This window comes from Diadema antillarum, unplaced genomic scaffold (genome assembly GCF_040938485.1).
Source record: "Diadema antillarum isolate AM-2024a unplaced genomic scaffold, OU_Dant_1.0 seq00001730_RagTag, whole genome shotgun sequence".
NCBI lineage: Eukaryota > Metazoa > Echinodermata > Echinoidea > Diadematoida > Diadematidae > Diadema > Diadema antillarum.
The window spans coordinates 367,728-395,121 of record NW_027272416.1 but is presented as its reverse complement, the minus strand read 5'-3'; the positions used below and the strand labels follow the sequence as shown (position 1 = coordinate 395,121).

Below are 27,394 nucleotides of genomic sequence, written 5' to 3'. Positions count from 1 at the left end.
ATCCTTGTTAAGGAATATCACCAATCAACTCCAGTCCTTCCATGGTAGGTCATAGGAGGTACTTGGTAAATCGAACCCTGCCACTGGTACGAGAACTGAGGGCTATACTGGATGGTAACCATGCTTTACTGTCCACTCGAAATCTTAGACATGATTGGGGAGCATGTCTTCTGAAGCTCATCTAGTTGGTGTGTGAACTCTTCTATGGTTGCCTTGGAGTTCAAACCAAGCCACTGAATGACGTCATCTGCAGACTTGATGACCATCTTTTTGTCATGAGCAGTTACCTTCCTTCGAGCTGACGGTTCGTTGACAGCAAACTTGACCCTGTAGGCATAGTCCTCCAGTTGGTCTCTGGTTTTGAGTCTTTTTCGCTGGAGATCATCCTCAACCTTGAACCTCTCAGCCTCTTTGATCATGAGTTCAATTTCTTTCTTGGATAGACGACCACTGCGGTTGATAATCGTGATATTATTGCTTTTGCCTGTGCTCTGGTTCTTGGCAGTCACATTCATGATGCCGTTGGCGTCGATGTCAAAGGTCACTTCGATCTTTTGCACACCTCTGGGAGCTGGAGGAATGCCACTCAGCACGAACTTTCCAAGCAGGTTGTTGTATTTGGTGAGCGCCCTCTCTCCTTCGTACACCATAATCCTCACGCTTGTCACGTTGTTGGAATGTGTTTTGAAGGGTTTAGATACCTTGACAGGAATTGACGTATTTCTCTTGATCACGGTTGACATTTCACCACCAGTGGTCTCGACTCCAAGAGAGAGTGAAGTTACATCAACAAGGATCACATCCTGAATTTCTTCACTCTGATCTCTAGACAAGATGGCTGCTTGGATTGCTGCACCGGAAGCCACAGCTTCATCTGGATTGATGGACTTGTTGAGGTCCTTGCCATCCAGGAACTCCTGCAGAAGCTTCTGGATCTTGGGAATACGCGATGAACCCCCGACCAGCACAACGGTGTCGATGTCTTTCTTGTTGATCTTTGCATCGATGATAGCCCTCTCAACTGGGCCAAGGCTTTCGTGGAAGAGATCAAAGCAGAGGTTTTCAAAGCGAGCTCGTGTGACGGTCGTGCGGAAATCAACTCCTTCAAACAGTGATTCTATTTCAATACAGGCAATGGAACTACTGGAGAGTGTCCTCTTAGCATACTCAGCTGCGGTGCGGAGACGTTGGAGGGCTCGCGAGTTGTTTGTCAGATCCCTCTTGTACTTTCGACTGAATTCCTCTGTAAGATACTGGACAAGCCTGTTGTCAAAGTCCTCACCACCAAGATGGGTGTTTCCAGCAGTTGAGATGACTTCGAAGATGCCGTCATCGATCGACAAGACGGACACATCGAATGTTCCTCCACCGAGGTCAAAGATCAGGACACGTTGCTCTTCTTCCAACTTCTTATCCAGTCCGTATGCCAAGGCAGCTGCTGTGGGCTCATTGATGATGCGCAAAACATTCAGGCCTGCAATTACACCTGCATCTTCAGTGGCCCGTCGCTGAGCATTGTTGAAGTAGGCGGGAACGGTGATGACGGCATCTGTGACTTTCTGACCCAGATATGCCTCGGCCGTCTCCTTCATCTTGGAGAGAATCATAGAACTGACCTCCTCTGGGGCGAGGATCTTATTCTCTTCCTTGTAATCAACTTGTATTACCGGTTTGCCTCCTCGGTTGATCACCTTGAAAGGCCAGTGCTTCATGTCGGCTTGCACACTCTCGTCTGTGAATCGCCGACCAATCAGCCGCTTGACGTCAAAGATTGTGTTTTGGGGGTTCCTGTATTGCAGGAGAAAGTGAAAATATTTTTTTTAATTTTGCAAGAAAACCAAAACACAACCAAAACAAGCGCTCCTGTTTAAAAGATTACTGCATCATTGATCTCAATAGCAAATACAACTGTAGCATCATCTTGTAGTAGTTTGACTTCACAAAATATAGAAGTGATACAGAACCTTCTTTTCAAGTACAATGGTTTTGGTCGATGATTTAGCAAAATGTTCTGGTCACTACGCTATTAAACATCATACAACGAGTGAATAAACAAAGTGATAATTGTTTTTCCTGCCAGTCCCTGTCCCATTTTTTTTCCTATTTACAAATAATCATACACGATGCTTTTTCGATTTAAACTTTAGTTCGGTTTCCAGCAGTGACGTATATAAGGAACAGGACGTTTATACCAATAACTTTTTTTTTTCATAATTAAAATGAAGCACTCTGCAGACATATGAAAATAAATCAAAATTTGACTGCCTTTATCATTCTCCTCTGTTTTAGTCTTGAAATTGTTATGCATTCAATAGCAAAATTATCCCAATAGGCCTATCTGTTTTTAGAATTGCCTCACTCTATCACTTTCGCTCTCTCGTATCGGGACGTTCCATTCTCTGATTTCATCGCTGAGTTTTGTGAAATACATGGGATGACCACGTTTCACTCGACTCTAAAACTGCCCAATTTTGCACGTTATCCTTGAAATTTAAACCGCATAATCTATGCGTATCTATAATCGTTAACGCATTTCATGAATGCTGATGTGTAATGTTTTGTTTCATCTGACATATGAAAAAAAATGTACTATTTTACAGTGTGATATCAATTCAGTGTTAGCACGCATTCTTTCCATCAACGAAAATATGGTAGGCCTACATGATAGACAGATCACACAATTACTCATAACAGATGCAATATCGAAGCAAGAACATGGAACACAATTGCAGTGCAAAATAATGAAGAACAGAGAGAAAGGAGAAGGAACAAGTGAGAAAGGAAGAGATGTCTGTGAACAAGCCACTCCATCAGGATAGGTGAAAGTACGAAAGTTATTACTGCTGTAGTCTAGTTCTGAACCCTTTTCATCGATCCTCTTTTTCGTCGAATGATAGCGCGATCCTGAGAACTGCTACCACGGGGGCGCAATTCCGTTTTACACCTTTGCCTAGGCTTCGATATATTGCAGTGAACCTGCTGGATTCAAAGTCTAGGAGCTAGAGCCGCGACTTATGAAATCGCGCTGCCACTTGAAATCCGTGTCGTACCCACCTACTGATAGTATCTACCGTAGGGGGGTTCACACGTACACCAATTAGCGGGATACAAATCTCGAGATTTGCATCGCGATCGGTATCTCGAGTTTTTGCACGTGTGGACAGAAAAAACCCGAAAATTAGCGCGATAAGCATCGCGATGCTAATCCCAAGAAATCTTGCGCTAATTCCTCAATTAGCGGGATAAGTTGCCCCGCGCCGGTACGTGTGAACGGTCGGGTTTAGAATCTCGAGTTTTTATATCCCATCATGCAATGCGCACAACACAACAGCGAGACCTCAGCGAAGAGGTCCTTCACTTCTTTGGTGCACCCAAAGAGATCTCTTTGGGTGCACCACAACAACAGCGCGCGAACCACACCACTGACGCGCAAAAACAATGGCAAAGAGAAGCGCAGGCAGTGAAGCGCGCTGTGTTACCCAGTTTGCAGGTTTGACTGTTATTTCGATCGGCAATTACCGGGATAATTCTGTACGTGTGAACGGTTGCAAAAAACTCGAGATTCCGAGCGCGATCGCTATCCCGCTAATTTGGAGCGTGTGAACGGATGCAAAAAATCTCGAGATATGGAGCGCGATCGTCATCCCGCTATTTTGTACGAGTGAACCGGCTCGTGAGTGGGATAAGTTACCTTATGCATGTGCATTTATGCATAGACTATTTTTTGTATGCATGTGCATGTGGTGAGCAGCGGTGAGCTGAGCAAGGAGCTTGATTTATACTATAGTAGATTAATTAATTGCTGTTATTTTGCTAACTTCACTTCAATCAGTTCACAATTGCAATGGAAGAAGAACTAGATCATTCAGATTTAGGGAACACCAGATCGAGGTCTCAGCCTCAGAGGCAGAGCCAAGACTCAGACTCAGTCTCAGAGACTCCAGAGTAAAAGGAAGATGCCATTCCTTCACCTTTGTTGGTAGGCGATTTTGAGTTGTGAATGTCTAACTTTAGAGTCTATTTTCTTAACGAGATGTAGACTCTCTCGAAGTTAGTCTAACTTGTTAGACTCTTGGCCTTAGCCTTAAAAGTTAGGCTGTTTCAAGGGTCCAGATCATGTTTAAGCCCAAGGGCAAGATTCTAAATAGCTTAACTTAGATGTTTAGTTTTAAAAGTGCTTTAGGTCTCAAGATTCCAGTCAAGACTTCAGTAACTGCATGATTTATAGTAACTAAGTAGTACATTAGTAAAATAAATATAAAGAGTAATAGTAGATCTACTAGAAGTAGTCGACGATCTATTCTAATTTATAACTTAATAGTGTTACAATTTACGCATGCCTTACGCCACAGTATAATAATAATAATAGTAATGATGATATTTTTATTGTTAGTTTTATCATTACTATTATTAATAGGCCTGAAAATAATAATAACAATCAATAACCTACTATAGTTATCAGACATGATTGATGTTATTGTAATAATTGTATTACTTTATGATGATGATGATTGTTATCATTATTTTCATTATTTTTTTTTCATTATTATGATTACTCTTATTATAATTACTATCATTGTTTTATAACCATTGATGTTATTGTGATATTGCCATTGTAACCATCATTTTCAAATTTTGAAACAAATTCCTTCCAAGGGAATCTGAACTTTGAAAAGATATTTTTGACAATTTTGTCGATGATAAAATAAAAATTCAATACTACATGTATTTTCCTCATTTTCCTTCTCATAAAAATTATAGTAATTATTAGGCCTTTATAATTCTCATTAACCTCTGTATTTCTTTATTATGTATTACTTTTTATTAACGTATTTATATATTCTTTTCATTTTGGTTTTGTTGTAGCATGAATTTTTCATAAGTGCATGCGGTTTGCCCAGATTGATTCATAATGTTACGTTTATCTTAGTAGGCTGATAACGGATCCTGAGTTGAAAGCAAAGAGATTTTTCTCCTCCCCACCGCTGGGAAAATCTCTTTGGATGAAAGAGAGAGAGGTGATAAACGCGTATAAAGAATGAGTATTGACTGACTGCAATTCCATGCAGAATGACGCATTTTTTCAGGTGCTCAATGCGCATGCGTGACAGCTGACAAGGGATATGTATAGACTACGTTCACCAGTTGGTTTGTTACTATTATTGGCGAAATTGCCTAGACCAAGGTGCAAAACGGAAATGCGCACCCGGGGGCCAAAGCTAGAGTGTTACTGCAGGGGTCCACGCGCCGAGCCGATCATCGAGCTTTCTTCTTCTTCTAGAGAGTATTATGACAACCAACCAAAGTGAGCGTCCTTTTTTTTTTCTTCTTTTTTTTTTTTTTCTTGATGTAGGCACTCATCTGTCTTTATGCGCTACAGACCTGGCTCTCGTTTCGCTTTGATGCTTGAATGTGAGTTGTTTCGTCCAACAGTGCTTGAATGCCAATTGTTTGGGCTCCGTCCTTTTCCGTGATGCGATATTCTGCCCATTGCGACAAACCAAGAGAGGGCGCAATTGCAATAACCGTGAGACTGCAGGGCTCACACGGGTACACAATTGAGTATATGAATATAAGAACGACCCAAGTCCATGGAAGATCATTTCGAGTAAACTAAAAAAAACTTCATATCTTTTTTATTTGTCAAATAATATTCTATTTAACTGTGATGGGAAGGCAACATTGTATATACAAACTAGAACATATATTATTATGACAATTAACATAATTTACATTAATTGTGGCGAGGCCATTTTGTGTGGTGGACTTGGGTGTTCTTTGATTCATATACATGATATTCTGCTATAGAGATGGGAGAAGGATGAGAGAGGGCGCTATTATATGAATGTAAGAATGACCCAAGTCCTTCATTCTTACATTAATATAAGATTTAACTCATTCATTTCAGGCACTTCCGGGGGTAATTAGGATTTATCATTTACACACAAGATGAGTCCATGCATAAGCTACAATTTCCCATGTCAAACTAAATTTGGCCAAAAATTGGACTTGGGTCGTTCTTATATTCATATACTCAATTTCCCACATTGACTTGTGTGCATTACGTGCATTCTCTATAGGGCTCACACGGGTAAACAATTCCCCATAGAGACGTGTGTTAAAATTCAAATTGCACAAAATTCTGTAAAAAATAAATCTTGCAGTTTTGATATAACATATTTGTATAACACTTTTATTTATCAAACAGATTAACTTGATGTATTTTGAGCTGTTTCAGTGGTAGCCCATACAAAGAAAAACATTAAAATGACACCATCATTCAAAGTTGTGTGATACTGATGACTACTTTCTACCAAGGTCTGGTATCACAAGAACATAAGAAAACAAAAGGTATACAAGCAGAGTTGGGGAGAGGGGATAGAGGGAGAGGGTAGGGGTGGGCTGGGGAGCAGATGGGGGGAGGTAGGGATCTGACACAATAGATCAACATAAACCAGCAGAGCTTGTGTTGGATGAATATTTCCCATTGACTTGTGTGCATTACGTGCATTCTCTATAGTGGAGGTCATATTTCTTATTTGACTTTTTAACATAATAAATGTGTTTTGGATGATATTTGCCCCTATATCATATGAGAAATTGCACATCCAAGGGTTATAAAGATTCTCAAAGAGATACTTTGAAAATGATGCCCTTTGGAGTTTTTTTTTTAAATAAATCTTGCAGTTTTGATAAGTTTTTCATATAGATGCAGGTAGTTATCCTTGATAAAGGGGGTGTCATCATCACCTTATTGCCTACAAAGTCCTGTAAAACACTTTTATTTATCAAACAGATTAACTTGATGTATTTTGAGCTGTTTCAGTGGTAGCCCAAACAAAGAAAACATTAAAATGACACAATCATTCAAAGTTGTGTGATACTGATGCAGAGACTCCAACCCAAAGCATCTTCTGATCAGGAGATTCTCCCGCCTGAAACCCCTAGCAAACGGGAGACTCCATGTTGATGTGTGCGAAGCGCGAAGTTCCTAGGGTTCTAGATGGTCTCTGGTGTTATCTAAGGCTTATTTTTTCAACATACAATAGCAATTTAAGAAATCCTTTCCAACAGGAGACACAGAGCCAGGGCGGGAGAAATATAATCTCAAGCGGGAGAACGGGAGATTTTGCAAAAATGGGTTTTCGGCGGGAGATCTCCCGTCGAAAACGGGAGAGTTTGAGTCTCTGCTGATGACTAGTTTCTACCAAGATCTAGCACCACAAGAACATAATAAGAACACAAAAGGCAGTTAAGCAGAGTTGGGGAGGGAGGGGGTAGAGGGGGAGGGTAGGGGGTGGGGAGCAGATGGGGGGAGGAAGGGATCTGACACAATAGATCAACATAAACCAGCAGAGCTTGTGTTGGATGAATATTTCCCATTGACTTGTGTGCATTACGTGCATTCTCTATAGGGCTCACACGGGTAAATAATTCCCCATAGAGACGTGTGTTAAAATTTCAAAAAAAAATCTTTAAAATAGCTTGAAGAAACGAGGTGTTTCAACTTCACTAACCTGAATAAGTGAGCTATACCCTGTCATCCATCAAATTTCCAAGTCAGGTTCTTCTGCTCAAACTCTGTCCAAGGGTCCGCAAAACCAGACTACAAGTTCTTGTCACTCAAAAAATCTCCTATTTTCTATACACGTACCCAATGAAATATTGTCCCTTCAAATTCCATGAGAAAAGCTTTCATCTTCAAACCAAATTGCAGTTTGTAGAGGAATTCATGCTCAATATTTGCAGCTATTTAGTTTTATGCCTAACTGCATCACTGATTTTTGATTTTTTTTTTCTTCATTTATTTTGGTTTCTTTGGTACGAATTTGTGAAGGGGTCTGGGACATTCCATTTTATTTACAGGTGTGAGCCCTATATAGTGGAGGTCATATTTCTTATTTGACTTTTTAACATCATAAATGTGTTTTGGATGATAGTTGCCCCTATATCATATGAGAAATTGCACATCCATGGGTCATAAAGCTTCTCAAAGAGATACTTTTGAAAATGATGCCCTTTGGAGTTTTTTTTTTAATAAATCTTGCAGTTTTGATTAGTTTTTCATAAGATGAATACATACACTGTAAAAACATCGGTGTTAGATCTAACACCACGGGTGTTAAATCTAACACCGATCAAATTTCAATAAAGGACCACACCCACAGGTGTAAACAATGCACTGTGATCCCCGTGTTGAAAAGTGTTCACCTGACACTTCGTGGTGTTAATTTGACACTGTACCTGGTGTTATTTTGACACTGTACTGGTGATAATTCAAAAATGACACCACATGGTGTTGATTTGATATTTGTTGGTGTTAATATCAATGGTTTAACACCCGTCCAGCTTCAGTAAGAGACCACACCAGCTGGGGTTACCTTGGTGTAAATTTATTTTCACATTTTTTTCAAAGATCTAGTATTTTAATGTAAAATTCTTGATCGTCTTGTTTAAATTAAAAATCAACAAGAAGTGCAGTTACTAAGAAACTCTTCAAAAAACAGTTTAAAATTTGGAAATGACACCCGGAGGTGTTTAATTAACACCATAAATGAGCACCGAAAATTTAACACCAGCTCGATGTTCACTATTTAACACCGGTCTTTTTGCAGTGTAGATGAGGTACTTATCCTTGATTAAGGGGGTGTCATCATCACCTTATTGCCTACAAAGTCCTGTAAAACACTTTTATTTATCAAACAGATTAACTAGGCCATGGGGTGAGCTGGTTTTTTTCGCTTGTTTCGTTCCGACAACTGCGGCACTAAAATTTCTCCACAGCTACGTGTAAACAAATAACCAAAAAGGCTACAGGAAAAAGTTCGACACAAACCCTCCTGCAGTATTTTGGTAATTTAGGGGGAAACAGTGAACTTTTTTGTCACTGAGGAGCTGAATATGTACACTTTGCCGTGTACGATATTCATTCGCGAACGATCATGTGATGTATGTTATCCAATCCGAATCGAGAATTATTGTTTACGAGTCAAAATGGCCGCCCCCTGTGAGCCTGTCGACGCGTCTACGTCGTCTGCTCAGCCGAAACTTTTAAGATGCGTTATTATGCATGTAACATCGATGAAGTTTGAAATTTCACGGCTATGACAAACCTAAGATAGACGAAACCTATTTTGTGTGCCAAAGAGTGGATCAAATTGAGTGGGGGAGACCGTGAAATCGCAGACCAGAACGAAGTGATTCAGCTGCTCAGGGGGACTGACTGCAACCAACGTAGTAGGATAATTTACAGGTTAGTTTACGTGCGTACAGTCGTAGTAGCAGTCGACACTGCAGTGCAGTCTCTCTCATATATATGCGTAATGTTAATGACCATGATGACTACAAGTACAACGTTAGCTATTGTATGTTATGAACGTTGCTTGTGTATGTTATAATGGGCGCTAATGCAGTAGCTTAGCCGTTAGCGTGTCTGTTACATTTTAGATAAATTATCTTGAATTTCACCTTGGCATGGCATAGCGCCGTTATAATGTAGCCTAACATAGATGTAATTTTACATGTTGTTCTATGTACAGCCCAGGTTAGGTTGATGTAGCTGATCGGTGGTATTGAAAAAGGATTGAAAAAGGTCTAAACTGCATGTAAATTTATATTTTCATAATCATGGCCATGGAGTATTAATACTAAAAATCCATCCTGTTTCTCTCACCCCGAAATTGGCGAATCCCCCCTCAAAACACACATTTAGCATCTCACTAAATTAACTTATTAATATTTGATATAAATAGATTTAAAAACCCAACAATGACAATAACATAATTTCGACAATTAAACTCCCTAAAACATATGATTACCATTATGTTGTGCCAAACTATAAAGCAGTGGGTGGTGGTGATAGTGAAAGGCCAAGGATTACTAGTATTAATGATGATAAGGCAGTTGTATTCATGATTATGATAATTGATATTGCATGTGATCAGGTGCTGAAAGCTGTAGATGTAATTTAAAATCAGTAATTGCACTGCAAGTACAAGTTGAAGTAGTTGATGACAATGATCATGAGGTGTTAATGATTAACTGGCATAGTACTAGGGCCCATTAGTAATTACAAGATTCAAATATTGGCAGTCAATAGTCTACCGTACATTTAATGATATATTGAGTGTAATGTTCAACCCCTCCCTCTAGCGTTTAGCCTTTTTCCCCCCAACAAAATCCAACGGCTAATCATTGCTGTTATGTATTAAATAGGATTCCATGAAACGTGCTACAAGAGGTTTATAGATATCTAGCAAACGCCTGAATCTCGCTAGGAAACAAAAGCTGGAGGAGCCTGGTCCGTCAACAGGAGCATCTGTTTCCTCCCCTAAGACGCTCACATCAAGATCAAGATTTTCTTCTGGAAGCTCTTCGGGTTCTGCTGTGTTGCCTGTAAAATGCATCTTTTGCAACAGAGTCAACCTGCTCATTACTTGCCAAGGGAAATAGGTTAATATGATTGATATTGAAGCATGAAAACATTGTCATGTTACTATAAGTTATCCTTGATAAAATGGAGCAATATATATACACCACTGAAACATTCACACACATACACAAAGAACTTCAGTGCAAAGTTCAGAAACAACAGAATGTACTGTATATGCACCAATGCTTTGGTCAATGTGATTGATATTCAAGAATTGACATCTAACCAAAGTTGTGCAGGATAACATGTCTTTGTAATACAGATTGCTTCCTGTATTTTGAATGCCAATGTTTATGCAACATGTTTTGACTCCTTGCCTCAGTATGTGATTGTTCGCCCTTTAGCAAACATTTCTGCCCACTATTATGATTTGATTAGGGTTGAATTATTCTAAGAACAAAGATGTTTTCCTAAGTGTTTTTTTTTCATAAAACTGAATGACTACGATTAAAATTTGTTTCTCCCACTCTGGGAAAAAAAAAATATGTAACTATTATTAAAACTGAAACAGAATGTTCATGTAGAAAGGTCAGTACAATGTAGGTGTGAGTACAAAATCAGTTTGCTAAAACTAATACACACCAGCCAAATGAAAATTGTGCATAAAGTTGAGTCCTGTTTGCACAGATCCTCTGATATTGGAAGTTAATTGCAATGTTATCATAATCTTTAATGCCAAACCTGTTTTATTCTCTCCAAGATTTTCAGGTACACATTGCCTCCAATACAGAATCCAACAGTTTTCACTCATGAATGGGTAAACTATAATTTTGCCTTTATTTTACATATTGGCATTTTTCAAAACTTTTACACCCATTCAAGGATATTTGGACCATGGAATGTTCCAGGAAATTTATTAAAACTAGAAAATTTGACTGATTATCATTTTGAGCTATCTTACATGAAAGGAGGTAGTGTCCCACCATGTTGTAACCTAATGATAGCAATGAAAACTTCAGGAAATTTTATGAAGATTAAATTTTCTAGTGCTAAAGTAATGTATAATATTTCATGAACAACGTGATTGCTATGTGATCAAAGTATATTAAAGCTTCTTAAGAAGAAGAAGAAGAAAAGAAAAACATGTTTACTGATAAACAATATGATCTGTTTAATAGTAATGTCTCATGTGTGTAAATGAGTTTGTATGTGTGCGTGTGAGTGTATATAATATGTCAGCATTTTTATGCACCTGTGTATGTGTAATGCACTGATCAATACATGTATTATATCATTGTCTGTGTTCATGTTTATGATAATCTTTTTTATGATGCTGATGTGATAAATGGCCAAGGCATGTAGAATGATATTTTAATATACTTGGGTATATTGAATCTTCATAACTATGTGTGTGCGTATGTGTGTGTGCATGTGAGGGTGTGTGTGTGTGTGTGTGTGTGTGTACAATAAGATTCTCCCACATGCACGTGGACACACACACAAACAAACGCAATTATTTTTTTTTTTGCCTTGAATGATTAGTCATTTGATTAATAACATGTCTTTGAACAGAATATGAGGCATTTGCCTTGACCTCTGACGGTCAGTCAGTGCTCTCTCTCTCTATGGTCTCGAACCACTTTGCTCTTGTCCTCCTTTGCATAGCCAGCATCAGGAAAAGCTGAAACATGAGATATAATGCAACTATTAAACCAAAACTTCACTCTTTTTTTTTCTAGGTATATGGCTAAAAGCAGTGCTTTACAAATGTGTAGTATTTCAGGCTAGAAACACTATGGGAACTATACTGCGGCTAGCAGCCCCATACGCATAACTGCGGCTAGCAGCCCCATACGCATAGCGTCATGGGGCTGTGAACTGTAGCATACAGGATCATGACGGATGTTTTATCGCGGACAAATATCAACTTAAAATCGGAAAAAAAATCTTCAATTTGAAGACTTATTAATGAATTTGAAGTATTGATAACAGAGTTCGTGCAAGGTTTGCTTCTGCAAATAGTTCCTTTCTGTTCAAATTGATGACTAAATGTGACTCGGTCGAGAGGAAACTGGGAGAGCTACACTGCAGCGCATGCACACACAGACATCTAATATCCAGTCAATGGATTCGAAATTTGTGCGCAGTGATGTGTGCGCCTGCGCTGACCGTCAATTCAGCGTAGCTCTCCCAGATTCCTCTCGACCTAGTCATATTAAGTCATCAATTCGAACAGAAAATGACTATTTGTAGAACCAAACCTTGCACGAACCCTGTTGTCAATACTTCAACCTTACTTGTAAGTCTTCAAATTGAAGAATTTTTGTTCGATCTAAGGTTGACATTTGTCCGCGATACTACCCTGTCATGATCCTAAATGCTACAATCCGCAGCCCCATTACGATATGTGTGTTGGGCTGCTGGTCGCAGTTTATAAAATATGGATTTTCGCAAAAACTACAGGATATTTCGAGGAGAACTTTTTACAGTATATTTAGGATGTACAAAACATCACATTTCCGCATTCAGAAAGTAGTGCCAGTGTTGCTGGAACGAAACTCATTTTCTAAGCCTCTTTTTCAGCTTCACCCCATGGCCTAAACTTGATGTATTTTGAGCTGTTTCAGTGGTAGCCCACACAAAGAAAACATTAAAATGACACAATCATTCAAAGTTGTGTGATACTGATGCAGAGACTCCAACTGTCACATGGGCGGACTTAAATAATACTCAATCACACTCGTGCCATTCACTTTAATGTACAATTTAATAAACCATTTGTAGAATATTTACAAGACTGAAATCAAGGAGTTGTGACCAACATAAAATGCAAAATCAAAATTCTGAGTGAGATAAATTAAATTACAATACTCTTATATTCGACAACCATGTGAACGGGACACTGTCTTGGTCCGGTTCCACCTGTAATTTTGGCTTGACACTTGTTCAGAATAATTATACCAGCTTCACTATCAATTCGTTATCCCTGACAATACACTACCTGCTATCAAGCGAAACACTATTTGGTTCACACCACCGTAGTGCTGATCCTGAGATGACCAGCCTGCACGCACGACGGTTTACCGCGGTTATAACACTTGCCTTCAATTACACTGCTTCCGTTTACATCCGGGTTCTGTGTTAACCCGCAACTATCATGGAGTGTATAAATACCAACATTCGAATTATGTGCACATCATATTCATCCTTTTACCAATTTCACATGACCTTCACCTCTCTACTTCGGCGACACTTCCTCGTCGTAACCAATCATATCAACAGGGTGTCATGCACCCGCCAGGTTCATCGCTCACCTGCGTTGTCCACAGAGTCACCTTAATTGTCAAACTATTCGCTTCCAGAACATAACTGATTCGTGGGTGGAGCGTCCTTGTATGCGAGGTTGCTGTTCCAGCTCCAAAGTCTCGCGAGGGACCCGCGTTCCGTATTCATTGGCGTCAAAAGTTCTCCCTAGCGAGGGGCGGGCACAGTCGCTCCGCTGCGAATGCGTCGGCCTGGGAGTAGATTCGACCTCGGCCTCGGCGCCATCTACAAAATTATTTAAATGCAACATATACCAATGGGGTGTGTTCTAACCACACACACAAAAACATTATCAGCTTAAAATCCTGACATCACAGTGAAAATTTAAGAACTGCATTATTATCCAATTAACATACAAAATTCACATAATGAAATGTTTCAAACATTGGAAATATAACAGTGCATAGCTTATCAAACATCACCGCATCGTTTTCAAAAACTGTACACCATTATAATATACTTTATCACTTATTCACGGGGTTCTCCGGGGCTATATGTGGTGCCCTGAAACACATTCACATCCTTACACACGACAAAGCAGAAATAAAATCGCAATTTAACTTACCAATGACCGGTGTAATATGACCAAAATGCCTCTTCTTCTTGTCTACTGGGAGGCTGCAAAGGCTGTTGGAATACGCCTTCTGGCAGCAAACAAAATCTGAACTCAAATCAGCCAGTATACAGGCTGACGGTAAGGTGGACGGACGGCTCCTGGCCGCAAACGAAATTGGGCTTAGACACAAAATTATCTTGCCAACTGGCGCCTGGGTGTGGCAGGTTGGTTTTCTGCCATCACGGAGCTAACTCAATGTTCTCTCGGTGAAATCAAAATGGTGTCTGCCACGAAAAGATCCAACTCTACTGTTAAATTGCTACTCGACTACGACACTCCTTTTCGAGGCATTTGGAATATTTGATACAACTAAAAGGACTTGAACGACAACACCTATACCGCACTCTCCCGGAACTGGAGCTATTTCCTGTCTTTTCTTTCTACATTAATTGACATGCAAAAATAAATGAACTCCTCTCGGTCATCGATGGCGCGACTTGTAAAACATTCACACCTGTCCTAGCACTTTCTCTCTCTCACTCTCGCTTCCTCTCTCGCTCACTCACTCGCACTTTTTGTCTCGTTATCCCTACCCGTAAACATGTTTGTCTAGTTGAATGACCGATAGGTGTTGTACATGAAACAACCTGGAAATGCATTTTCAATGTGACATTTCACTCCCCCTTTCGAAAAATGCATTTCATAATTAAAAGAAATTACTTATAACACTATCTTTCTCCCTACAGCCGGCTTAGTAGGTCTGCGCCAACATTCTCGCTGCCGCGGATAGCTTCCACCCGGAATCTGTAGGGTTGCAAAGCCAGAATCCAACGCATTAGCCTCCCATTTGCAGGGCTAGCCTTGTTCATGTACACTAGTGGGTGGTGGTCGGTTTCTAGCACAAATTGTCTGCCGTACAAGTATGGTTCGAACTTCTTTACTGCCCAAACTACAGCTAAGCACTCACGTTCTATGGTTGAGTATGCTTGTTCTCGTCGAAGCAGTTTTCGGCTCGCGTAGGAGACTGGAAATCGTTCGTCTTGGTGTGTTTGGAGGAGGACTGCTCCTAGTCCAACGTTGGAGGCGTCTGTCCTGAGGATGAAGTCCTGTGACAAATCTGGCAAATGAAGGATAGGGGGGTTAGAAAGTTTTTCCTTCAGTGTTGTGAAGGCCTGCTCTTGGCTCGTTTCCCATTTTACCTTGTTTGGTTCAGCATTTCTGGTCCTGTCTGTGAGTGGTGCGGCGACGGCGGCGTAGTTCGGAATGAACTTCCGGTAGTAGTTCGCCATACCTAGGAAGGATCTGAGCTCTCGTTTGGTCTGAGGCTGACTTACCTCTTGGATGGCTTTGAGTTTTTCAGGGCGGGGTCTTACCTGTCCGTGTTCGATCACATGTCCTAGGAATTCGACGCTTGTCTGTCCGATGAAGCACTTACTTGGTCTAGCAGTGAGCTTTGCGGCTCGTAGTCGTCTGAAGAGTTCTGTGAGTGTACGTAGGTGTTCTTCCCACGTGGTCGAATAGATGAGGATGTCGTCGATGTAGTTCACCGTTCCTCCGAGTCGGTCTAGCAGTCTCCTCATCAGTCGACTGAAGGAGGCGGGAGCGTTCACTAAGCCGAAGGGCATCATTGTGAACTGAAAGAGACCATCGGGGGTAAGAAAAGCGGTTAGTGGTTTGGATTCGGCAGCCATGGGTACCTGCCAGTATCCTTTGCTGAGATCTATTTTGGTGAAGAACTTTGCATGGGCGACTTTTGTGAAGAGTTCATCTTGATCTGGTATGGGTTCAGCATCAAATACAGTCACTTTATTGAGTTTTCTGAAGTCTACACAAAACCGGTTGCTGCCATCGGGCTTTTTAACCAGTACTATGGGGGAGGCAATGGGGCTTTCTGATGGCTCAATTACTCCGAGCGATAGCATGGTTTTTACCTCTTCTCTGACTGTGTCTCTAAGAGAGTGGGGAATGGGATATGGTTTACTCTTCGGGTGTTCATTTCCTTTGAGTTTGATGTGGTGTTCGCCTAACGTGGTTCGACCGGGAAGATCAGACAGGACGTCTTTGTACTCGTTGAGGAGTTCGTTGACCTGTTCTTTCTGTGGGGAGGAAAGGGCTGAGTTAATTGAGACATCGTCGAGTGACTCTTTCGCCTGAAATGGGAAAGGCTGTAGGAGAGATGTGTTAGTTAGTGGTTGCTGCGTTTCTTCCTCGTCATCATTTTGCTCTTCGCATTCGATCACGGCGGTACAAGCAGCTTCGGCATCTGAAATAGAGGGAACATCATTTCTAGCGTGATACTTTTTCAGAAGATTGATGTGGAACACCTTTGGTTTCCCGTTGAGGTCGATCCTGTAGTCCATGGAGCTGATTTTGGAGATCACGTCAAAGGGGCCCTTCCATTGTAGAAGGAGCTTATTCCTGTCAGTTGGTAGGAGTAGGAGTACCTTGTCTCCGACTTGTAGCTCCCTGTGTTTTGCCTTCTGATTGTAGTATTTTGCGTACCTGTTTGCTGATTTCTGAAGTTGAGTGTGGGCGTTGCGGCATGTCTCGTCGATCCTGTTTCGGAGATCAAGTACATAGTGGTAAGTAGACTTGGTCTCACCTGTTTCGGCTTCTCCTGTCCAGAGTTCTCTCAGGATGTCGAGGGGTCCGCGTACCTTCCGGCCGTAAAGAAGCTCGAACGGGGAGAACCCCATGCTCTCTTGTGGTGCTTCTCTCACTGCAAATAGAAGGGGAGTAATGTACCTGTCCCAGTCTTTTGGGTTTTCAGCGCACATACGTTTCAACATTTGTTTTAGAGTGCCATTGAAGCGCTCAACTAGTCCATTCGCGGCAGGGTGATATGGGGATGTAGTGAAGTGTTTGATGGAGAGTAATTTGCTTACCTCTTTCATGAGATCAGATGTGAACTGAGTCCCTTGATCGGTCAGCATTTCCTTGGGGATTCCGACTCTGGTGAAGATGCTCACTAGGGCTTCTGCAACTCTTTCTGTCTCGATGCTTGGGAGTGGGATTGCCTCGGGGTACCTAGTAGCAATATCAATAACGGTAAGTATGTACCTATTTTTCTGGTCAGTCATTGGGTGTATTGGTCCAACTATGTCTACAGCAATGCGTTCGAAGGGGACTTCGATGAGCGGCATTTTTCCGAGTGGGACCTTGGTTACACGACCTTTTGATAGTGTACGTTGGCAGACGTCACACGATCTACAGTACCTGGTAATGTCAGAGTTCATACCGGGCCAAAAGAAATTGGTAAGTATCTTTTCTGTTGTCTTTTTGGTACCTTGATGCCCTCCGAGTATATTTTCATGGGCTGTTTGCATAACCTGTTTGCGGTATTGTTTTGGTACTACCACTTGTGTGATTGTTGTGTCGGGGTCCATTTGGGGAGAGTGGAATGAGCGATACAGCATTCCGTCTTTGTAAAAGAAGGAAGAGAGACCGTTATTGCGACTTACCTTCTCTGAACGAGTATCGGCGAGTTCTCGCAGGCGGTGTAATGTTTCATCCTTCTGTTGTGCCTCTTTGAGAGCTGTTGGAGTCACGATATCTTCCATTGGGTGTGGGGTTCTGAGAGGACGAAATGGCTTACCGTCTCGTTGAGCCTGGGCTCTCGTCTGTACTGCGCCGACAGGCATTGGTGTAGCCGTCCAGTCAGGATCTGGGTTGTCTGGTTCTCTTACTCCGGGTAGGTTACCTAAAATCAGGTCATAGAGTGGAGTTTTCATGCACAATGCGTTAACTTTTCCTACGTAGAAGGGAGTGTCTACATCTATTCTAGCGACGGGGAGAGTTTTCACTGTGCCGTCAATCAGCACGCAAGTACTTTCTTCACCTGTCATTTGGGTTGGCTGGACAAGATCTTGTTTAATGACAGCTCCGCAGCAGCCGCTGTCTCTGAGAACAGAAATTTGATTGTTATTGACTAGTCCGTTAGTAACTGGCATTTGTCTGACCACATGTTCTTTGGTGCATGCTGCACTCATCAACGGCAAGGAGTGTCCACATTTGAATTGGATATGGTCTGTGGTGGATTCTAGCTTGGGGGCATTGAGTGGCATCCGAACCATCATACAAGAAGCCTCAATTTTGACCTTTGTGTTAGTGCAAGCTGGACATTGACAGGGAGTATGTGGATTTGGTTCTACCTGATCGGGTTCCAATGAAGCCAGGTTGTGTTCCGAGATAGGGGGGTTTCCTTGCTCTGGATCCTGGGCGAGGACTAGACCTGCCGATTTCATGGGGGAGAAAGGACAATAGTTAGCAATGTGACCTGGTTTGTGGCATATGAAACACGTTCTGCCTCTGTTTCCCTGTTTTGTACAATCACGGGCAAGGTGACCGTGTTGGTGGCAGTTGTAACATTTGGGTTGAGATGGGGGCCTATTTCCTGAAATGTTATTTGGAGGGATTTTACCTTCAGGTCTGGTGTTGCTCCGTGGCATCTGTCCCACGTGTGTCTGGATGTTCCTTTGTGCCGGTGGGGGTGGTTTGAAGGTGCCTCCTCTGGCGTCTAAGTACTGCTCAGCTAGTTTCACCACGTCCTTCGAAGTCTCGGGCTGCCGTTCCTTCAGGAAGATGGCCAGCTCTCGATGACACCCACTGATGAGCTGCTCCCGGAGGAGTAGATCTGCCAGCTCCTCGAAGGTGTGCTCTATACCAGAGAGGCTTACCCACCTGTTCAAGTAGTTCTCTAGTCGGTTTGCATACTGGGATGCCGTTTCTCCTGTTGTCGGTTTGCCTGAAAAAAACTTGGAGCGAAATCCTTCTGCAGTGAGCTGAAAGGATTTCAAGAGTGCATGTTTCAAAGTGTCATAATCATTGGATTCCGCACTTGACAATCTAGAGTGAACATCAAGAGCCTTACCTGTAAGCAGTGTGCTTAAGTTGAGTGCCCAGTCTGTAGTTGGCCAGTTTTGATTTTTGGCATATCGTTCGAACCGCTGTAGATAGGCATCTATGTTATCTTTGTCTTCCTGAAATAGAGGCAATTTTGGAGATCGAGCTTTGCACCCATTAGAACTTGATTCGCTTTTGGTTTGCTTTTCACGCGCTATCGCCAATTGTAGCTCGGCTGTTTCTCTTTCCTGTCGCCTTAACTCTAACATGTCTGCTCTTTCCTCTCTGAGTCTCTTTTGCTCGTCTGTAACAAACTGCCTAAGCTCCTCTCCACTGAATCCGAACTTTTCTCCAATTTCAGTTAACTTAGCTAGCTCCATTCTGAATTACCTGAGCACTTATAATACAAGAATGTATTCAAATCAGTTCAGATCATGTACACAATGCATATACAACGGTGTACAAATGTAGAGGAAACAAAAAAAATCACAAGTTTTCCTCAACCTTTTTCTTTACTCTGTTTTCTCCGTTTATATACCCATGTGACTTCGAATGGCACGAGTTATACTCCCGGACAAGCCCCCAGAAAATGTCACATGGGCGGACTTAAATAATACTCAGTCACACTCGTGCCATTCACTTTAATGTACAATTTAATAAACCATTTGTAGAATATTTACAAGACTGAAATCAAGGAGTTGTGACCAACATAAAATGCAAAATCAAAATTCTGAGTGAGATAAATTAAATTACAATACTCTTATATTCGACAACCATGTGAACGGGACACTGTCTTGGTCCGGTTCCACCTGTAATTTTGGCTTGACACTTGTTCAGAATAATTATACCAGCTTCACTATCAATTCGTTATCCCTGACAATACACTACCTGCTATCAAGCGAAACACTATTTGGTTCACACCACCGTAGTGCTGATCCTGAGATGACCAGCCTGCACGCACGACGGTTTACCGCGGTTATAACACTTGCCTTCAATTACACTGCTTCCGTTTACATCCGGGTTCTGTGTTAACCCGCAACTATCATGGAGTGTATAAATACCAACATTCGAATTATGTGCACATCATATTCATCCTTTTACCAATTTCACATGACCTTCACCTCTCTACTTCGGCGACACTTCCTCGTCGTAACCAATCATATCAACAGGGTGTCATGCACCCGCCAGGTTCATCGCTCACCTGCGTTGTCCACAGAGTCACCTTAATTGTCAAACTATTCGCTTCCAGAACATAACTGATTCGTGGGTGGAGCGTCCTTGTATGCGAGGTTGCTGTTCCAGCTCCAAAGTCTCGCGAGGGACCCGCGTTCCGTATTCATTGGCGTCAAAAGTTCTCCCTAGCGAGGGGCGGGCACAGTCGCTCCGCTGCGAATGCGTCGGCCTGGGAGTAGATTCGACCTCGGCCTCGGCGCCATCTACAAAATTATTTAAATGCAACATATACCAATGGGGTGTGTTCTAACCACACACACAAAAACATTATCAGCTTAAAATCCTGACATCACAGTGAAAATTTAAGAACTGCATTATTATCCAATTAACATACAAAATTCACATAATGAAATGTTTCAAACATTGGAAATATAACAGTGCATAGCTTATCAAACATCACCGCATCGTTTTCAAAAACTGTACACCATTATAATATACTTTATCACTTATTCACGGGGTTCTCCGGGGCTATATGTGGTGCCCTGAAACACATTCACATCCTTACACACGACAAAGCAGAAATAAAATCGCAATTTAACTTACCAATGACCGGTGTAATATGACCAAAATGCCTCTTCTTCTTGTCTACTGGGAGGCTGCAAAGGCTGTTGGAATACGCCTTCTGGCAGCAAACAAAATCTGAACTCAAATCAGCCAGTATACAGGCTGACGGTAAGGTGGACGGACGGCTCCTGGCCGCAAACGAAATTGGGCTTAGACACAAAATTATCTTGCCAACTGGCGCCTGGGTGTGGCAGGTTGGTTTTCTGCCATCACGGAGCTAATTCAATGTTCTCTCGGTGAAATCAAAATGGTGTCTGCCACGAAAAGATCCAACTCTACTGTTAAATTGCTACTCGACTACGACACTCCTTTTCGAGGCATTTGGAATATTTGATACAACTAAAAGGACTTGAACGACAACACCTATACCGCACTCTCCCGGAACTGGAGCTATTTCCTGTCTTTTCTTTCTACATTAATTGACATGCAAAAATAAATGAACTCCTCTCGGTCATCGATGGCGCGACTTGTAAAACATTCACACCTGTCCTAGCACTTTCTCTCTCTCACTCTCGCTTCCTCTCTCGCTCACTCACTCGCACTTTTTGTCTCGTTATCCCTACCCGTAAACATGTTTGTCTAGTTGAATGACCGATAGGTGTTGTACATGAAACAACCTGGAAATGCATTTTCAATGTGACACCAACCCAAAGCATCTTCTGATCTGGAGATTCTCCCGCCTGAAACCCCTAGCAAACGGGAGACTCCATGTTGATGTGTGCGAAGCGCGAAGTTCCTAGGGTTCTAGATGGTCTCTGGTGTTATCTAAGGCTTATTTTTTCAACATACAGTAGCAATTTAAGAAATCCTTTCCAACAGGAGACACAGAGCCAGGGCGGGAGAAATATAATCTCAAGCGGGAGAACGGGAGACTTTGCAAAAATGGGTTTTCGGCGGGAGATCTCCCGTCGAAAACGGGAGAGTTTGAGTCTCTGCTGATGACTAGTTTCTACCAAGATCTAGCACCACAAGAACATAATAAGAACACAAAAGGCAGTTAAGCAGAGTTGGGGAGGGAGGGGATAGAGGGGGAGGGTAGGGGGTGGGGAGCAGATGGGGGGGAGGAAGGGATCTGACACAATAGATCAACATAAACCAGCAGAGCTTGTGTTGGATGAATATTTCCCATTGACTTGTGTGCATTACGTGCATTCTCTATAGGGCTCACACGGGTAAATAATTCCCCATAGAGACGTGTGTTAAAATTCAAATTTCAAAAAAAAATCTGTAAAATAGCTTGAAAAAATGAATTAAAAATCAGTGATGCAGTTTGGCATAAAACTGAATAGCTGCAGATATCAAGTATGAATTCCTCTACAAACTGCAATTTGGTTTGAAGATGAACACGATGAAAGCTTTTCTCATGGAATTTTAAGGGACTATTATTTCATCGGGTATTTGTACGGAAAATAGGTGATTTTTTGAGTGACAAGAACTTGTAGTACAAGTCTGGCTTTGCAGACCCTTGGACAGAGTTTGAGTGGAAGAACCTGCCATGGATATTTGATGGATGACAGGGTATAACTCACTTATTCAGGTTAGTGAAGATGAAACACCTCATTTCTTCAAGCTATTTTACAGAATTTTTTGAAATTTGAATTTTAACACATGTCTCTATGGGGAATTGTTCACCCGTGTGAGCCCTAGATAGAGAATGCACGTAATGCACACAAGTCAATGAGAAGTATTCATCCAACACAAGCTCATACTGGTTTATGTTGATCTATTGTGCCAGATCCCTTCCTCCCCCCATCTGCTCCCCACCCCCTACCCTCTCCCTCTACCCCCCCCCCCCCCCTCCCCAACTCTGCTTAACTACCCTTTGTTTCTTATTATGTTCTTGTGGTACTAGATCTTGGTAGAAAATAGTCATCAGTATCACACAACTTTGAATAATTGTGTCATTTTAATGTTTTTCTTTGTTTGGCCTACCACTGAAACAGCCCAAAATACACCAAGTTAATCTGTTTGATAAATAAAAGTGTTTTACAGGATTTTGTAGACAATAAAGTGATGATGACACCCCCTTAATCAAGGATAACTACCTGCATCTATGTATTCATCTTATGAAAAACTAATCAAAACTGCAAGATTTATTTAAAAAAAAACTCCAAAGGGCATCATTTTCAAAAGTATCTCTTTGAGAAGCTTTATAACCCTTGGATGTGCAATTTCTCATATGTTATAGGGGCAAATATCATCCAAAACACATTTATGATGTTAAAAAGTCAACAAATATGACCTCCACTATAGGGCTCACACCTGTAAATAAAATGGAATGTCCCAGACCCCTTCACAAATTCGTACCAAAGTTACCAAAATAAACGAAGAAAAAAATGAATTAACAATCAGTGATGCAGTTTGGCATAAAACTGAATAGCTGCAGATATTGAGTATGAATTCCTCTACAATCTGATTTTTGGTTTGAAGATGAAAGCTCTCATGGAATTTGAAGGGACTATATTTCATTGGGTACGTATACGGAAAATAGGTGATTTTTTGAGTGACAAGAATTTGTAGTCTTGCTTTGCGGACCCTTGGACAGAGTTTGAGCAGAAGAACCTGACATGGAAATTTGATGGATGACAGGGTAGAGCTCACTTATTCAGGTTAGTGAAGATGAAACACCTCATTTCTTCAAGCTATTTTACAGAATTTTTTGAAATTTGAATTTTAACACATGTCTCTATGGATGGGGAATTGTTCACCCGTGTGAGCCCTATAGAGAATGCACGTAATGCACACAAGTCAATGGGAAGTATTCATCCAACACAAGCTCTGCTGATTTATGTTGATCTATTGTGTCAGATCCCTTCCTCCCCCCCCCCCCCCCCATCTGCTCCTCACCCCCCTACCCTCCCCCTCTACCCCCAACTCTGCTTAACTACCCTTTGTTTTCTTATTATGTTCTTGTGGTACTAGGTCTTGGTAGAAACTAGTCATCAGTATCACACAACTTTGAATGATTGTGTCATTTTTGTCCCCGCCCAACGAGTTCGAGCAGGGGACCATGAAACGGGCTCCGTACGTGTGTGTGTCCGTGCGTCCGTGTGTGATCAAAATCTTCATTTGCAACTTCTCTGTCATTTATGAGCCAATTTTGATTCTGGTTGCTTTATATGATGGCACTACATGGGAACTTTGAAACTTCGACACAGAATTTCAGTTGTGACCTTTGACCTTGACCTTTGACCTATATTGTAAATTTTGCTACAAAATGCTACTCCTTCGCCATTTCTAACCCGATTTCTATTCCGTTTGCTTTATGTGATGGCACTAGATGAGGGCTTCAAAACTTGTACACAGAATTTTGACCTTTGACTTCTTTGACCTTTGACCTTGATTTTTGTCCTTTATTGTACATTGGCTACAAAATGCTACTCCTTTGCCATTTCTAACCCGATTTCGATTCCGTTTGCTTTATGTGATGGCTCTACATAGGTGAGGGCTTCAAAACCTCTACACAGAATTTTGACCTTTGACTTCTTTGACCTTTGACCTTGATTTTTGACCTGTATTGTACATTTTGCTACAAAATGCTACTCCTCCATTTCTAACCCGATTTTGATTCCGTTTGCTTTATGTGATGGCACTAGGTGAGGGCTTCAAAATTTTTACACAGAATTTTGACCTTTGACTTCTTTGACCTTTGACCTTGATTTTTGACCTATATTGTACATCTGGCTACAAAATGCTACTCCTTCGCCATTTCTAACCCGATTTCGATTCCGTTAGCTTTATGTGATGGCACTAGGTGAGGGGTTCAAAACTTCTGCACAGAATTTTGACCTTTGACTTCTTTGACCTTTGACCTTGATTTTTGACCTATATTGTACATTTTGCTACAAAATGCTACTCCTTCGCCATTTCTAACCTGATTTCGATTCCGTTTGCTTTATGTGATAGCAATAGGTGAGGGCTTCAAAACTTCTACACTGAATTTTGACCTTTGACTTCTTTGACCTTTGACCTTGATTTTGACCTATATTGTACATTGGCTACAAAATGCTACTCCTTCGCCATTTCTAAGCTGATTTCGATTCCATTTGCTTTATGTGATGGCACTAGATGAGGGCTTCAAAACTTCTACACAGAATTTTGACCTTTGACTTTTTTACCTTTGGCCTTGATTTTTGACCTATATTGTACATTTTGCTACAAAATGCTACTTCCGGCGGGGACATATATTACGCACTGCGTAATTTCTACTTTCCTTGTAATGTTTTTCTTTGTTTGGGCTACCACTGAAACAGCTCAATCAAGTTAATCTGTTTGATAAATAAAAGTGTTTTACAGGACTTTGTAGGCAATAAGGTGATGATGACACCCCCTTAATCAAGGATAACTACCTGCATCTATGTATTCATCTTATGAAAAACTAATCAAAACTGCAACATTAAAAAAAAAAACTCCAAAGGGTATTATTTTCAAAAGTATCTCTTTGAGAATCTTTATAACCCTTGGATGTGCAATTTCTCATATGATATATAGAGGCAAATATCATCCAAAACACATTTATGATGTTAAAAAGTCAAATAAGAAATATGACCTCCACTATGTAAATAAAATGGAATGTCCCAGACCCCTTCACAAATTCGTACCAAAGATACCAAAATAAATGAAGAAAAAATGAATTAAAAATCAGTGATGCAGTTTGGCATAAAACTGAATAGCTGCAGATATTGAGTATGAATTCCTCTACAAACTGCAATTTGGTTTGAAGATGAAAGCTTTTCACATGGAATTTGAAGGGACTATATTTCATTGGGTACGTGTACGGAAAATAGGAGATTTTTGGAGTGACAAGAACTTGTAGTCTGGCTTTGCGGACCCTTGGACAAACCTTCCATGGAAATTTGATGGATGACAGGGTATAGTTCACTTATTCAGGTTAGTGAAGATGAAACACCTCATTTCTTCCAGCTATTTTACAGAATTTTTTGAAATTTGAATTTTAACACGTCTCTATGGGTGAGCCTATAGAGAATGCACAAATGCACACAAGTCAATGGGAAATATTCATCCAACACAAGCTCTGCTGGTTTATGTTGATCTATTGTGTCAGATCCCTTCCTCCCCCCCATCTGCTCCCCATCTTTGAAGGGACTATATTTCATTGGGTACGTGTATAGAAAATAGGAGATTTTTTGAGTGACAAGAACTTGTAGTCTGGTTTTGCGGACCCTTGGACAGAGTTTGAACAGAAGAACCTGACATGGAAATTTGATGGACAGAAAGATCCGTCTGTCGGGAGGACTCTTTTATCCGTGAAGCCAGACGCAGTCTCCGCGGAACATTCCCGACGGACAGATACAGACCGATCTTTCGGTCAATAACAAACGTAGCTAACTACACTCGGGAATCGAACCAGAGTACCGGGTGACCGTTCATCAGCTGTTCGTCAATGGAAAGTGGACATATAGAATCCTCTACAGTGAATATACGAGCGAACCAGAAGAACACGATTCCAGTCATATTTACCAACTAAGGTAGAGCAGGGAGGTGGAAGAGAGAATCACCTCGAGCTCCCTGGGTAGACAATAAGCAGCGCAGCTAGTTAGCTGATTGATTAACGATGATTAAAGAAGTATAGTATTTCAGATTATAGTACAGTGTACATGTACTTACATAGCAACTTGGTTCTTGGCTGCCTCCCCGACCAGCCGCTGCGCGTCAGTGAAGGCGACGTAACTCGGTGTGGTTTGATTTCCCTGATCATTGGCTATGATTTCCACTTTGCCATTACGAAATACTCCAACACAGGAAAACTGTGTCCCTAAGTCAATACCAATTGGTAGGCCTAGTGATTTTCTTCGTGCCATTTCGTTGTTGTTGTTGTTTTTTCTTAGCAGCTCGAAGATTTCCGAAAGAATAATGACACTGATGCTACCGGCTGAAATCTACCGCCTCCTGTTCTGCCTGCTCACATGACCCATCACCTGCTTTCACCAGATGCAAAATGAAATGTCCGTTGTTCATCCGATCAGCAAACTTCAGCTCCTTTATCGGCCGGCCTCCATGATAATCATGCCTTCATGTCTCCTCTCGTTTATCATTGGGCCTCGTGCAGCCGCCAAACTGTAAACGCAACTCGTGTAGTTAAAACTCGCACTGCGATATTTCGCTGGTTTACTTTCTGCACGGAGAATACCGAAATCTACATGACCGCGAGGAACTTGGTGCACGTGCTACCCTGCGAGTCGAGATATGCAATCAAAGTTCCAGCCAGGAAGACTGGTAGTAGTCTGGGCCCCTGACTGTTTACCTCGGTGTGATATTTTGCCAGTTATCTGATTGCGTCAATCGTGAGACTGCGCGCCCAATGATTCTCCCAACAAGTTGTTGGGAGAGGCTGCAGTGCGAGGATAGTGCATGTAGTACTAGTCTTGGCCCAGACTCCTTTACTACCAACAAGGGTTTGTGCCTGGAAACTAGCTACTATTCCATAGGTCCTGTATTGTAGCTTCTCACCAAAATGGTGCATGTACATGTAATAGTATTGG

General features: G+C 41.4%; 2 protein-coding genes across 2 annotated transcripts; both read right to left on the bottom strand.

Annotated features, from left to right (window-relative positions):
- Positions 1–125: 125 nt before the first annotated feature.
- Positions 126–26,713, bottom strand: LOC139711918 (heat shock 70 kDa protein IV-like). Its single transcript, XM_071623764.1, has 2 exons — positions 26,520–26,713; positions 126–1,788 (listed from the first exon to the last, which is right to left on the bottom strand). The coding sequence occupies exons 1-2, from the start codon at positions 26,711–26,713 to the stop codon at positions 126–128; spliced, it is 1,857 nt and encodes a 618-aa protein (XP_071479865.1).
- LOC139711926 (uncharacterized) lies at positions 17,034–19,474 on the bottom strand. Its single transcript, XM_071623771.1, has 2 exons — positions 17,714–19,474; positions 17,034–17,279 (listed from the first exon to the last, which is right to left on the bottom strand). Exons 1-2 carry the CDS (start codon positions 19,472–19,474, stop codon positions 17,151–17,153), a joined length of 1,890 nt encoding a protein of 629 aa, XP_071479872.1. The 3' UTR covers positions 17,034–17,150.
- Positions 26,714–27,394: the final 681 nt, after the last annotated feature.

Bases quoted from the DNA above. Each gene is read 5' to 3' on its own strand.
- LOC139711926 (XM_071623771.1), bottom strand. From the start codon at position 19,474: ATGGAGCTAGCTAAGTTAACTGAAATTGGAGAAAAGTTCGGATTCAGT. The intron at 17,280-17,713 runs GTAAGTCGCAAT...TATTGCTACTAG, and splicing joins CCGATACTCGTTCAGAGAAG to GTACCCCGAGGCAATCCCAC.
- LOC139711918 (XM_071623764.1), bottom strand. From the start codon at position 26,713: ATGGCACGAAGAAAATCACTAGGCCTACCAATTGGTATTGACTTAGGG. The intron at 1,789-26,519 runs GTAAGTACATGT...CCTGCAATACAG, and splicing joins GCCAAGAACCAAGTTGCTAT to GAACCCCCAAAACACAATCT.